The sequence below is a fragment of the Perca fluviatilis genome, chromosome 19, assembly GCF_010015445.1.
Source record: "Perca fluviatilis chromosome 19, GENO_Pfluv_1.0, whole genome shotgun sequence".
Taxonomy (NCBI): domain Eukaryota; kingdom Metazoa; phylum Chordata; class Actinopteri; order Perciformes; family Percidae; genus Perca; species Perca fluviatilis.
In genome coordinates this window covers 6,544,404-6,558,459 of record NC_053130.1, presented here as the reverse complement: position 1 = coordinate 6,558,459, position 14,056 = coordinate 6,544,404, and the positions used below count along the sequence as shown (strand labels likewise).

Below are 14,056 nucleotides of genomic sequence, written 5' to 3'. Positions count from 1 at the left end.
TTCTCGATGACATCGAATACGCGATCAAAAGTCGATTAGCTGCACAGCCCGTAGTTTGATGCGTTTAGCCGTGACCCGCTTTTGAGGAAAGAGTCACCTGTACTGAGCCGAACAGATGTAATATTTTATTGATCCCTGCTGAGAAATTCTCTCTCGGAGTCTCTCCTGTGCTGAGGTCAAAGCCCAGCATCGGCTACAGTGAACAGCACCCCAGAGCTGTGAGGGGATTCAATGTGAGGCTCAAGGACACTTCAGCAGGACGGACACATGCTGACATGTGAGGGTGTGCTGACACTGTGCTCCCTAATGTCAAAATTAGTGGGGGGGGGTCCTCTGCCAGAAAAAATATTTTGGATTTGAATCCCATTTCTTGCATTTCTCATAGATTTATAGGGAAAAAGAAAGACTAGTACTAAACTATAAATAAGGTCTTACCTTCTTTATTGTTAAAATAGGGGCAAATCACAGAGAAACTATTTTGAAAGTGGGGAGGGACACAAACAGGATTTTGAAAAGTGTGGACATGTCTCCCCTGTCCCCAGTGGAATTTATGCCCTAGGTAGTAGCAGTGGTGTCAGGTGTTTTAATAATAGCCAGTCCCTCCAGAAAAACACGATTATGCGATCGCATAATTCAATGCATAATCAGCCAAAGTCCGCATATTTATGCGAGGGCCGCATTTTTTCAAATATGCCGCATAAATTGCCGATTTCTGCGCAAAATATGCGGGGCTTGCGTGATTTCATCATCCCCGCATTTTCGTTGCAAAATAGTCACATACTGTATATCTTAGCAGAAAGTTGAAAAATGTTGCGTTTACTTCACACAAGAGCAGCCATTTTCCCCTGTTGCCATGGGAATGTTATGAAGTGACGTAATTTCGCAACGTGAACATCATCGAAAAGCAGGGTGTTGGGGGAATCACTTTTTTTTCTCTTTTTCATCAATCTGCAGTTTTATGTACAAAAAACTCTGCATTTTTCTGGAAGGACTGAATAGCAGCAGTAGTGCAACAGCCAGGAGCTGAAAGCAGCTATGGGTTGGTTTATGTTGATAAGCTAGTAAGATTGGGTCAAAACTAGTCTGTATCCACGACGTTCCACTTCCGGGATTGCTCCGGTGCTGCAGGAAATTGCGTTGGATGCATGTCTTTTCCGCCGATGTCCGGTACCTTCCGCTTTCCTTGTGTTGTAATGTTAAATTCGGTGGATTTATGACTGCGGTTAACTGCTCCTCAGATCTCTGCAGGGTAAATCCAGACAGCTAGCTAGACTATCTGTCCACTCTGAGTTTTCTCTCGCACGACTATTTTACAACAAACTCTGTGCGGAGTTTAGCACCCAAAACCCCGAATGTGATGTGGAGTAGCCAGACCCTCCTTCAGCGGGCTTTGGAGGAGGGTCTGGCAAAGCGAGACCATAGGGCAGAGCCGGCCCGACGCATAAGCGAACTAAGCAGCTGCTTTGGGCCCCGTGGCTAATAGAGGGCCCCCAAGAGCACTTGAAATGTCTCACAATTGAGCTTATAACAGAGCCGGTCTATTTAAAGATAAAGTGTTGCTGCTAATTGGTCCCACATTAGTCTTTAAATGTGTATTTGTACATTATGAGTGCTTAAACTAATATTTACAATACACAAGTTGGTTTAGTGCCAAGTGCAGTGGCAAAACGTTACAATGTGGAGTGTCCCCAAACCAAATCCTGCTTAGGGCCCCCAAAAGTCTTGGGCCGGCCCTGCCATAGGGTAGAGTACACGCAGCTGGGCAAGGAGGCATTTCATTGGTTCTTTCCAAGCAGACCGCGAGGCAGTGATTGGTAGGCGTTTATAGAGATGATTTCACTCATTTTCAGAGCCCATAAGTTATTTATTGCTGTCGGGGTGTAAAGACCATTTCAAATAATATATTAAAAAAAGTGTATACTGGAATAGTTACCAACCTTGCCTTTATAAGTTTAGTATCAGTAGCAGTAGTAGCTACTTGTACTAAGTTAGTGCAGTAGGTGGCAGTAGCAGATAGTAACAATAGTATTAAGAAGTATTAATGTTTTTTTTTATTACCCAGCAGTAGGAAGGGTCTAACGACACCAACTTGAAGGTCCAGACTTGTATCTTCTACAAATCCGCATCCAACTTCCTCTTCCAGCTCTTCAACCTGCTCATCTCCCTCTCCTCCATCACCCCTCCTCTCCAGAAGCCTCCTGCCTGTCACCGTGGTAACACACGTGCACTGTTTCTTCAGACGGTTTTTGGAGAAGCCCTGGATCTCCTGAGCCAGCGAATGCATCACACCGGGGTATACAGGACCCAGCTGAAACCAAACAAAGACTGTTAGATGGAGATTTGTGTGTATCCAGTGTTGAAACGACACGTCACGGTTGAGATAAACAACCACCAAATCATACCAAATCAGTTCTCTTTTTCAGTGCAACAGTCATTTCTAATTTTATACTCTCCCCACGCGGGTTTCTTTTTAACTGTCAGTCGATTTACAGTATTTTACAGTTTTACCAAAGCCAAAAAGCTGAACAAAGATGTGTAGGTATTTAGTGCATTTACACTCAACAGACAACCTATGTGCAGAATGTAAAATCTTGAATTGAAAAGTGTGCATTCACGTATATGTGCAGAGCATGTCTGATTCTTGACAAAATCACGGAGCTTTATCATTTTAGTTTCCCTGCTTCGCGCACCCACCTGGTGTATTCAATTCTACCAAAATCCAAAGAGTCAGGTCATCCCTGCTTTAAGCATATATATATGATTATTACAGCTACAGCAATATAATACAGGATAACAACGTGTGAGAAACACAGCTAGAGCAGCAGCAATCTTTGACATACTGTAGCTGACAGCTGACTCGGAAGCTGCGTCAACAATGTGATGCGTTCGTGTGTTCACAATAAAGTAGTTTATTATAAGGGTTCACTAGGACCTGTTCCCAGGGTGTGGCTGATAATGCTGTTAATTTCTGTTTATTTATTAACAAATCTACCAATATATCTCTATCTATCTATCTATCTATCATTTAGACCAGTGGTTCTTAAATTTTTTTCAATAATGTAGCCCCTTTGATATTAGATTAGATAGACTTTATTGATCCTAAATTGGGAAATTGCAGTGCTACAGCAGCAAAATATAAGACTCACAGAACATAAACAAAATTACAAGAAAGAAATATGATAGAATACAAGAACTATTCAATAAAGATTTTTAAAAAATACAAAGGAAAGAATGTGCAAACGTATATACAAGTGGTGAATAAAAATGTACAACCTACTTAAATAGTATTTATAAAGGTATAATAATAATAAAGTAACTATGTTTGTGCAAGTTGCACTTAGTGCAATATTGTGTGATATATATATATATATATATATATATATATATATATATATATATATATATATATATATATATATATATATATATAGCTAGGCATTTTGTTTAAAAATGTTTGTGCTGGTCAAGGGGTACATGGATAAAAATATTTCAAAGGGGGTACAATATTGAGAGAAGTTGAGAGAACCATTGAATTAGGCATATCAGGCTCTGAGGTTTACTATTAAAGAGGGTCCCCTGAACGCAGCAGAAGCCAGCCTCGTTGTGAAAACCAGGACAACTCCTCATCCCTGTAACCGAAAATAAAAAAAAGGCAGGGAGACGGAGGGGTGGAGTACAGGAAGCTGCTGTCCCCGAATATCTGAACATGGGAGAAATCTAACAACGGCATAAATCACAGCTTCTTTCTTTCTTCCTTTTACGAGCCAGAGGCTGCGGAGATTTGTGACCTTTTTTTTCTGGAAAATTGAACCGAAACAGCGAGAAGATGTCTCGGGGTGTGATCCAGCCCAGCCAGCAGAAGCTGGCAGAAAAGCTCACCATCCTCAACGACAGAGGCATCGGGATGTTGACCCGTGTTTACAATATCAAGAAGGTTCGCACACACACACACATACGCACACAGTTATAGCCTCATTAACCACATATAATTTGTTAATATATTCATTAACGTTATATGGACATTATTTGCACCTGCACCCCCACACGAGTGTCAATATTAACGTTGGAGACAGTATGAATGCTTGATTAGCTAGCCCTGACTGTTGCTTTATGGTTAATGCTAGCTAGATTAATGTAGCTAACGTTAACGTTACCCCTGGTATTTTGTAGATTAGCCACCGTTAATAATGTCCATTTTAAACAGGTAGCTAAATATGTACCTGTGTTATCCTAAATGTCCCCTTAGCATCCCTGGAAACAAGCACTGCTAGCCACAAGCTGTCGCGTTAGCTTGCGGTAAAGTGGCCCATTTGTTTTACGATGTAAACGGATTCTCAGTTGGATTAAGGACACATGTAGACTTATTATGAACAGTATAGTAAATGTCTGTCACTTAAAATTCAACTGAAACTGTGAAAAGTAAGCTCCCTGAGGTGAAATCGGCAAAGCTTGAGGCCTGCAGTAGCGTTAATAGCTAGCTAACGTCGGCTGGTAATGGCGGCGTCTGCTGGCTAAGCTAACCACCGCTAAGCTGGCAATCGGGCGTCGTCTCTGCTCCACCAAAAGCCAAAACACGAAGCACACCAAACACGGCTGCAGTCTGATGCTAATCTTACTTTGTGTTTTTCCTTTTTCACTAAAGCTGGCAGCTAACGTTAGCTACATTTAGCTTGCTGACTAAATTGTAAAAAAATGAAGCAAAAGTAACAAGCAAGTCTGCTTATTGTCGTTTAATAATGGAAGCCCATTTCCAGCAATGTGATGAAAAAAATATCCTTTAAGTAAGAAAGTAAAACACATCAAAATAATGGGAAGTTTTCTCAAAATATACCAAGTCATTATTTTGAGATACTATTTGTGAAAGTTTTCATTATTTTAAGGTTCTAAGTTATTATTTTTAAGATAATAACTCATCATTTTATATACTAAGTCATTTAAGTCAAAATAATGACTTGAGAAAGTTTGAGATATTTTCTCATTATTTTTAGAAACTTTCATTATTTTGAGAAAGGTTCACATTATGATGACTTACAGGATCTTATTTTCACAACATTGGCAGAAATGGGCTTCCATAGTCATTTGATTCATCATTAAAGTAGCTGTATATATTATATAAAAAAAAAAAAAACAGAAGGGCAAGCAGCTCTTTTTCTTTGTGCGCCCTAGCTTTATCTAGCAGGTGTTTTACTCAATTCATGTGGAAAACATGATGGACTTGTCAGGTCATTAGTGAATTTGCCGACTGCAGCTTAATACTATACCAATTTCAAAGATTGTTGTTCCCATCACTCACTTGGACACAAAAACATAGGAAAATAGGATCCAGGTTGGAAAAAAAAAAAAACTTTAATGGATAAACTAATATAGCATTTTATATATTGAAGCCCCTCTCAATGACATTAACATAACATCTACTGCATCAGTATTACCACCGTCCAATAGACACAGTAATATTAAAAAATATAACATGTATTTAATGTTACTGACTTTTAACTGTGTTGCTCAAGAATTACACCATTTTGTGTGTGTGTGTGTGTGTGTGTGTGTGTGTGTGTGTGTGTGTGTGTGTGTGTGTGTGTGTGTGTGTGGTGTGTGTGTGAGTGAGAGTGAGAAAGAGTAGTGGGTCTGTTTGTATGGGATGAGCCTTTGTGCCTGGGTATGTATGATGAATAAAAAAAAAGACGGAGAGAGAGAAAGAGGTCAGTCATATCTTAACAAAGTTTTAGTTTAGAGTAGAAGTTAATGAAAGCCTATACTGTTTCCTATTTATTTCCATTTGAGTTGTCTTATACTGTTCAGCAGTTATTTCTAAAGTATGTAGAATACAAATTATGTTGGTTTATTTATCACCAGATAATTTGATTCTCAACTAAAATGTGAGATAACTTGTATCAGCAGAAAACCCCGTAGTAAAATGTAAACTTTTTACTTTACATGGTGAACAAATCTGTGTTTTTATTCATACGGATGTTATAAGACAGTATGAGCCGTCAGACACAATCACTGACATTTTTGCTGCCGATTACTCTTCTTAGTACGCCCTTCCTTTCCTTCCTTCCTCCTTCCTTCCTTCCTTTTTCTTTCTGTCTGTCCCATCATCTTCATATCTATCCTGATCTGCCTCACCATAAGGCTTCTGAAAATATCCACCGTGAAATGCTGTTCATGTGTTTTTTATGTTGTTTTTTTTGACCTTGTGATATTAGAAAACTCTCCAGCATCCAATAACAACTGCATCCCAAAAGTAGAAGTGAAAGAACCAGGACAGTAATCTGTGAGACAATCAGTGGGCGGATTCTGTTCCCCTCAGTAGCAATTTGTAGAAAAGTTTAATCTTTTTATTTCTGAAATTCCAACAGAATTTCCCTGCTAAAGTGCCCACAAAGCGGTTTCTTATTTCTCACCAGTGGAGTAGCTTAATTAATGTTTCTTGATGAAAACACAGGTGACAGACTTGGTTGTCTTGTTCCTACCTTTGGGAGAGAGCAATTCATGCTCAATGATGGTAATATTATCATCTAAGATCACAGCAGTGTTCTTATCCATTTTTTAAACATATTAACTCATTACGCACACCATTGACTAGCTGCAGAAAACCTTACAATCTTTTCCTAAAAGTTCCTGTAACAGTCCCCTTAAATAATCTTGGCTGAGTGGCATTACAGTTTTTGTTTGCTGTGCTTATCTTTTTGCCAGTGGACCTTCTAACATCATATTTTGTCTTGCACACAGCGCTTACAGGGTATTTATTTTCCTTAACCTTGCTCAAACCCCCTGTAATCCCCATAGTCTCCTAAAATAGTGTGCAGCTAGTTAAAAATATACGTTTTCAAATGCACCAAGACTACACTAAAACCAAAACTGTGAGATCTTTTTAGCATCTAGGCTAAATGCTCTTTATCTTCCAGCAACACGATCTACTATAGCTGTATCAACAGAACGGACGCAGCAACATGAGAACACCTGTAAATTATAAAGCAGTTTGGTGTAAAAGCCCTGCTACAGAACCCCCCCCCCCCACCCCCCTCGTAAAGCATTAACAATGTTTTTATTGATGTTAATTTTAGGCTGGACTTTTGCTTTGTTTTTGTCACTTTTAAATGTTTTCAAAAGTACCATTTTTCAGTGAATGACAAAACCCCTCTGACACAGTTTTTAAGGGAATTTTAGAATTTCAGATACATTTGATCTTAGCTATAATAATTATATTTGGCTTGCGTACCAGTCAGTTAATATAGCCTAACAAAGATGTCATTCCTTTTGCTGGACACACTCAGCAGGTGTTATTGAAGAGGACGTGGCCTTTTCCCTCCCTCTATGTCCGACCAGTTCAGTCTCTTCAATACTGATAGTTTTTCAATGATGCGGTGGTGTGTGTGAGATCAGGACTTTCTTCTTCTACTGGCTGTGTGGTGCCAACATTTCCTACTGCTTCATGCTGCTCATTTACAGCAGCTGTTTTCTGATCAACAAAATCTCTCTCTCTCTCTTTTTGTTGCCCAGAATACACTGGAAAGTGTAGCCTGGTAACAGGCGTACCTATGGTGGCTCCGAGGGGACAGTAGCTGCAGTCACACATGAGTAATTACTCACTGGGAAAAAGAATTATAGGTTGACATTTAATGAAGAGCACCCCTAATCGCTTGGGGCATTTTTACCCCTCATTCTTAATTTCAAGGGCATTTTATTAGCTGTTAAGGGCAAATTGCTCTAGACCTCCATACATTTCTCAAGGTCCGAATGGCACGTTCCCCTGGGAAAAGTGCAGTTCAAACAGAATTGTATCAGACTGTTGGCACATTTAATATTTCTATTTTTTTCTATTTGATTTGAAGAGGCAAAATTTAGTTGGAGTGGCCTGTGCAGTCATCCCAGACAGAAAAGGGGTCAAATGTGTAATATTTATTCCCGAATCTGACAAATTGCGTTCAAAAGACTTTACGTGGGTAAAATATGACTGGATTGTTAATAACTCGCCCCTTTTTGTCTCGCTGTCTTGTTTTCCTTAACTGTTCTTGTTCCTCCTTTTCTTCTACTTCCGAAGAAGAAACTCAACAGATAAAAAAACGGGCTGATCAACAATGTGCAGTTAATCACGCATTTTAAGTTAACGCTTCATTAGAATCATCGACATTTTAAGAAAGAGAAGAGATGATCAAACCAAAGTTTGATCTGAAGCACAACATCATGTGAACCAGAACGTCTAACGTTTATTTGACTTGAATAACTATGTTATTCCTAGAAAACTGTTGGATTGCTTTAACTGCCTCACCATGGGTTGTAATCACCCATATGGGGGCTGTGGCTTTGATGCCAAGATTTACTGCCCAACCGTAAACAATGTGACGATATGATGAAAAAAAAAAAAAAAAGGATTGCACCGATAGTATTTTTCTTCTCCCCTGAACACTTAGTACTCATCTGATACATGCTATATAATAATAAATGAGCCAATGTTGTGTACCAGAAATTGCTGTTGCCCAAAAACAGCTAGTGGAAACACTGAATTAATAAAGAAGCTGTATTTGATGTAGATCGGTCACATATGGCCAGTACGCCAAGTAAGGTCATTATCCGATGCGGTGGATTGGATCGTATTGGTTCATTTCCAGATGACGGACATTAGAGTTAACCCAATAAATAATGTTTTTGTTTTTAGGTTGATACGGATATCGGGTAATCTGATGCCGATATATTGGCCAATAGTAGGCCTACTTTGTTTTTTGTTGTTTTTAAAATAAACTAACGGAACGGATCCTTTTAAAAAAATGTATTTGTGAGTGTTCTCTGTTGGACAAAAGTGAAATGGAGAAACTTAGTTTGGCATTTCTGTACAACAATTTCATTTTACTCTTTGGTCGACAGTTGTATCCAAATTCCTCTAAAAGTGCCAGTTATCGTTAATTGGTCAAAGACGAATAAGGATTTAAAATTTGAAAATCATTTTTTTTTGGGGGGGGGGGGCTTTTGTCAAATGCCAATTTAAGCACTTTCTATTTTTATTAGAGTGTTATATACATCTCAACAACAGGAATTTAATTTAGAAATGCAATTTATTTGTTTTTTAATGAAAAATGTCCTTCCTGGGTAACGGGAATGGATTTAAAAATGATTTCAATGTCTACCTTTTTAGCATATAAATGTTTCGACATATCCATAGTTACAGCTAACCAAACATGCACTGCTCAAAAAAACTACATTTTTAACACAATTAATATGATATATTTGGGTATTTATAATTAAATGGGCTCATCATTTGATTTTGGTCACGCAATATTCCATGCCAAAAACAGAAAAAATAATTAAAGATGTCTTAAAATGCTTTACAGTAAAGGTAATCAGGTTTGTATTGTATACTCAATTCAGGAAACAAAGATTGTGTAATATACCATGAAAATCTGAGTCAAATTACTTGACTGTCATTGTTACTCGGGATGACATCCCGTTAGCCAGGAATGACATAATGCAAAAATGCCATAAAAGATTAAAGAAATACATATTATGTTATTAATATAATCAACAACATCAACACAATGCTTGAAAAAGGACAAATACTAATAAACTAAAACTATTTTCATTAACATGTCCAATCTGGATAACTGAGGACATATCCTGGGTAACAGAAGATCTTCTTTATCCAGGAAGGACATAAACATGATTTTCCCACCAAAACTCTGTCAAACATGGCATACTCAGCTAAAATATATATCTTAGCCTTTAAAACATTAATGCCATATTTTACATGAAATAAGCATTTTTTAAACATCAAAAACATTAAATGTGTTTTTATTAGCGTTATCCAGAAAGACGCATCATTTTTTGACACAACAAGTGAGTAAAGAGGGGGGAGTAAAGCAATATAATGCACTGTTTTAAAATGTATATTTATTTTTAACATTATGAATATGCTTTGGACACCAGAATTGACATGCCACGTCTTTGACCCACAGTTGCTATCCTATTATTATTTCTTATATATTCTGTATGTGTGCTATGTGTCTTATATTAAGCTGTCGTAGCGCTGGAATTTCCCAATTTTGGGATCAATAAAGTCTATTGAATCTAATCTACAGCGCGGTAAAAATAAGTGACTCGTGTCGCTAGATGTCCATGTAACCATGTCGTGATCAATTCAAACATGCATCAGAGCATCGCCTCCAGCGATGAGGGAACACTGCATTGTCGGTTACTAAGCAACAGCCGTGGAGCATAAATGTGGAGCAAATATTGCAGCCAGGGAAACTGCAAGGGCCAAACTTTGTCCTTCACACAGTTTCTGTATAAGACAGGGGTGTCGCTGACAGCCGGAGTGTCAGCCATATTATTTCAGCTTCTTATTCTCCACACACTCTTAAAATGGATGTTATTTTCAATGAGTGCGTGGGTACTGGGATACTACACCTTGTGTTACTTTGAAGACAGCGTGCGTTAAAACAAGTGTTAATATGATCACATGTCGGCACAGAATGTGTTGTTTTTGTATGTGTTGTGTTAAAAAGAAATGCCAAAATGGCTATCCTTAACTGAACTCTCAGATAATGCAGAAAACACCTGTGTGAGAGCAGCTGTAAAGACATGCATGTGTGTCTGTGTGTGTGTGTGTGTGTGTGTGTGTTTGTTTGTTTGTGTGTGTGTGTGTGTGTGTGTGTGTGTGAGCGAGTGAGTGAATGTGTAGACCAGTAATCCAGCAGGTTGTCTGGGTGGGCTCTTTGTTTTGATTTCTTCTCTTCTTCTCTCCGTTCCAATGCTTCCCCCCTCTCCTATGCAGCAAGGACAAGTTTGGAAGGTTTGCAAAGTTTATCACCTTCCACTGATGAAACCCCACCCCCTTCACCTTTCCTCAACGCCTTCCTCTTCCTCCTCCCCCCTCCTCCTTCCCCCTCCTCCTGGCTACCTGTACTGATCTGTTGGTCCTTTTCCTTTGTGCCTCACTCCTCTTCATGTTTGAATCTGTAATGCTGAGAGCAAGGGTGGGCTCCATTCACTGTCGGTTTGACCAGCCCTCAATGGAAATTCAGTGTGTTATTCATTTCTTATGATTCAGCACTCCCATGCACATTGTTTTCCATGCTTTAATTGAGAAGAGAGAGCTTTTTAACTTGTAGTTCAGATATGTTATCTGCCCAGTTTACTAGTCTGCAAAGCAATAGCCAAAACTAGCTTTGACATTCTTTTTTTTTTTTGTGAATACCAGAAACATAAAACAATTGCAAGTAGTTACGTTTTCACTTATGGATATGGCATTTAAATGTGCCAATTTGATCAACAGTACCTGACAAAATAAGTGCATATATTTTAGATATATTTAGAGAGAGGCTGCAGTGTGAATCAGCGCCTAGACATGGTAGTGATAGTTCCATTTTCAATTTGATGATCAGAAATGGAATGGAAAATATGTATTAAAAATGTATATTTTGATGGATTTTTAGAAATGTTATACATTGATACTGATGTAGATTAAATATTGCTTATCTGAACAATATTTTCTGCAGTTCATTATTAGCCGACCAACGACTAACCACCACTTAACCACTCCGATGACTAATTGTAAAGAAAGTCTACTTCATAAATGAACTGAATTGGCATTCAATTTTGCACTTAAATTTCCATCGAGCTCTTCTTTTAAGCCTTAAAAGTTTTGTGTGACTTGGTTTCCAAGTACAAAAAATGCTGACCATTGCAATGAGTGAAAATGATTCTCTTGCCAGCCGGCAGTCCAGGCAGTCAGCCAGCTAGCTCTTAGTCGCATTGGTTCTCTAGTGGTTCTGTTACTAATCACGTGAAACCATCCATTCTTTGGAGCGCTTTCTTTCTGCTTTTTGTAGCAGTTAATCACTCTTTGTGAAAATGAGAGAGCTCAAACTGGGATGCATGACAGACAAAAACTAATTCATCTCAGCGAGGACAGTTGTATTTTGCCTGGCTTACAGAGACTCTGACGGATCACTAAAAAGGTGCCATGGGGCGTTGGAATATTTCATCCAGTAATTAGTGGCCGTAATTAGTTTTCAGACGTAGGTTTCCCCGGGCCCAGTGCTATCTAGTCCAGGGTCCCCTGCCATATGTTTCAATGTGGGGACCCTTTGAGAAGCTCAGATGTTAATTGCCTCCCGGAGTGGAGAAACGACGGTGGAGGCGAGACTAAGGTCTGGTCGGGTATCCAGGCAACAGCTCCCTTACTCCTCCCTGACCACTGCTGATTCTCAGCTTATTCCCATGCCCTGTCCCTTCATTCACTGCGCCCCTCCTTCCATCCATTCTTCCATCAGCTCCCCACCCCACCCAAAACCCAGCCCGCTAGCTTATTGCACTAGCCACCACCAGCACTAATGGACAATGCCACGCCATGTAAATGACCTGAAAATGAAAATGATCAATAAATCTTCATGCTTTTGTTCTGTGACGCTAAGCAACTGTCCCTTTTTTACTTCTGAAAGTAAAATAATTATTAGTAGATGGGACTAGTTGAAGCTTAATCAACTGGTGAGATGCTGCAATGGTGTGGTTATATCTACAAAAATAAACTAGGTCTCTAGAACATGCCAGTGTAATAGAAACAAGGTTTTGCATGTTTTAGCCCATTTATTACAACTCATGTATAACTTACTGTACATTACTACCAACCATTATCCGCAGCATAGGCGTTTACATTGAATGTGTTGGTAATTGCCAAAAAGAAAACCATTCTTTTTTTGTTTGTTGCTTTCAAGTTATTGTGGGGATTTCTGATATCTAACGTGCAAGAGTCAGCTGCCGTGCAGCATCACTTCCACAAACTGTATAGTCAGGAAATCACACCAGATGATTATTAGAACAATGTGATTTGGATAGTTTCATTATGGAAAGGTTGCTTTTGGTAGCTTACCTACAAGTCTTGGATGTTGGGACTTCCTACAATCATTTGAACGCATCAACAAGTAAGTAAATAAATCAGTTAAGTTCATTTATAGAGTAGCTTTCTAGTGCAAGCATCACAAATTAACAAAGAAGAGTGTAAGGTGCACAAATCCTCAGTGCAGGCCTGTCTGTAAAATAAGGATTTCAGACTCTAATTTAAAAAGTGTACATTGTTGAACAACCTTAATGTCTAAATGAGCTGTAGCAGAGCCTTTGGACGACAACAGCAACAACAAGTTTTAAATTTGGGCTAAACATGGAAAACACTTGTACAGTCCTTTATAGTCAGCATACCAATGTTATGTAATAACCGAACAGTGTTTTTTTTTTTTTTTTACTCTGCAGTTCCCCGGCGTGAGTCAAAGGGTAATTACATTTTAGTGGCCAATGTAGAGACTAGTCTGCTGTGTAGGGTGCAGCTAGTGGTGTGCTGTCATCAGAAGAATTTCTTGTCTTAGCAACACAACAGCAAGGCTTGTGCTTTTGCAATTGCATGGATTTAACAGTCACATCTTGATTCCTTGCTTCTCATTTTACATGGTTAAAAATTCAGTCTGCTCGACACCCACCAGCCAAAGAAAATCTGTTTAGGTGTGTGAGAAGTGAGCGCACAATGACGGTGACTATGAACATTGTTGGAAATTTGGAAATGTGGTCAGGTGTGAGAGAAGTGGGCGCAAGGAAACAAGCTGAGACTCGAGGTCCAGTCTATGTCATTGATAGGTATTGAAATCATGTTGGTGTTGTATGTTTTTCTGTGTCAAACCCCCAAGTGTTTTGTGTGCGAGACCCCGCAGTAGTGGCTGTGTTTAAGACCCAGCTCTACGAGAGCTCAGCCTGCTTGTTTCTAGTGTTTTAGAGCGTAGCCTAGCTTCAGCTAACGGAACAAACAGACAAACTATACTGGGTTTTGGCTAGGTAGCTAGCATGACACATATTGTGTAGTTGATTTTTGCTCGCAGGGTAGGCTACCAGTTGTCAGGATAGTTTTCCCAGTGAATTAATCCTATTTTACACCTGCACCATTTTGCATCCCATGTTGAATTATAGCACATGCAAAGTGGCAGATTACGGTTTTCCTCTTAAACTGGCAGTTAAACCAGTAACGTCCACAGTAGTGGCTCTCATGTGATTATGTAGTAGTCGTAGCTAATCTGTA

The 14,056-nt window shown here is 39.1% G+C and overlaps 2 protein-coding genes across 7 annotated transcripts in view; one reads left to right on the top strand and one right to left on the bottom strand.

Annotated features, from left to right (window-relative positions):
- The window catches only part of LOC120547793 (dual specificity protein phosphatase 19-like), a 29,853-nt gene extending 25,279 nt beyond the window's left edge, over nucleotides 1–4,574 (bottom strand). The window contains exons 1-2 of one of the 2 annotated variants that reach the window (XM_039783481.1): nucleotides 4,221–4,574; nucleotides 2,059–2,308 (exon numbers count right to left, since the gene is read on the bottom strand). In XM_039783481.1, coding sequence (XP_039639415.1) covers nucleotides 2,059–2,284 — 226 coding nt within the window. In that variant the 5' untranslated portion in view covers nucleotides 2,285–2,308; nucleotides 4,221–4,574. Of the gene's footprint in view, nucleotides 1–2,058; nucleotides 2,309–2,694; nucleotides 2,863–4,220 lie in introns of those variants that run through there. The other variant, XM_039783480.1, reaches the window with a different exon arrangement.
- Nucleotides 3,621–14,056, top strand: part of nckap1 (NCK-associated protein 1) — a 40,235-nt gene continuing 29,799 nt past the window's right edge. For 2 of the 5 annotated variants that reach the window (XM_039783476.1, XM_039783475.1), the window contains exons 1-3: nucleotides 3,621–3,934; nucleotides 10,769–10,786; nucleotides 13,243–13,263. In XM_039783476.1, coding sequence (XP_039639410.1) covers nucleotides 3,827–3,934; nucleotides 10,769–10,786; nucleotides 13,243–13,263 — 147 coding nt within the window. In that variant the 5' untranslated portion in view covers nucleotides 3,621–3,826. The remainder of the gene's footprint in view (nucleotides 3,935–10,768; nucleotides 10,787–13,242; nucleotides 13,264–14,056) is intronic. The other 3 variants (XM_039783477.1, XM_039783478.1, XM_039783479.1) reach the window with 3 other exon arrangements.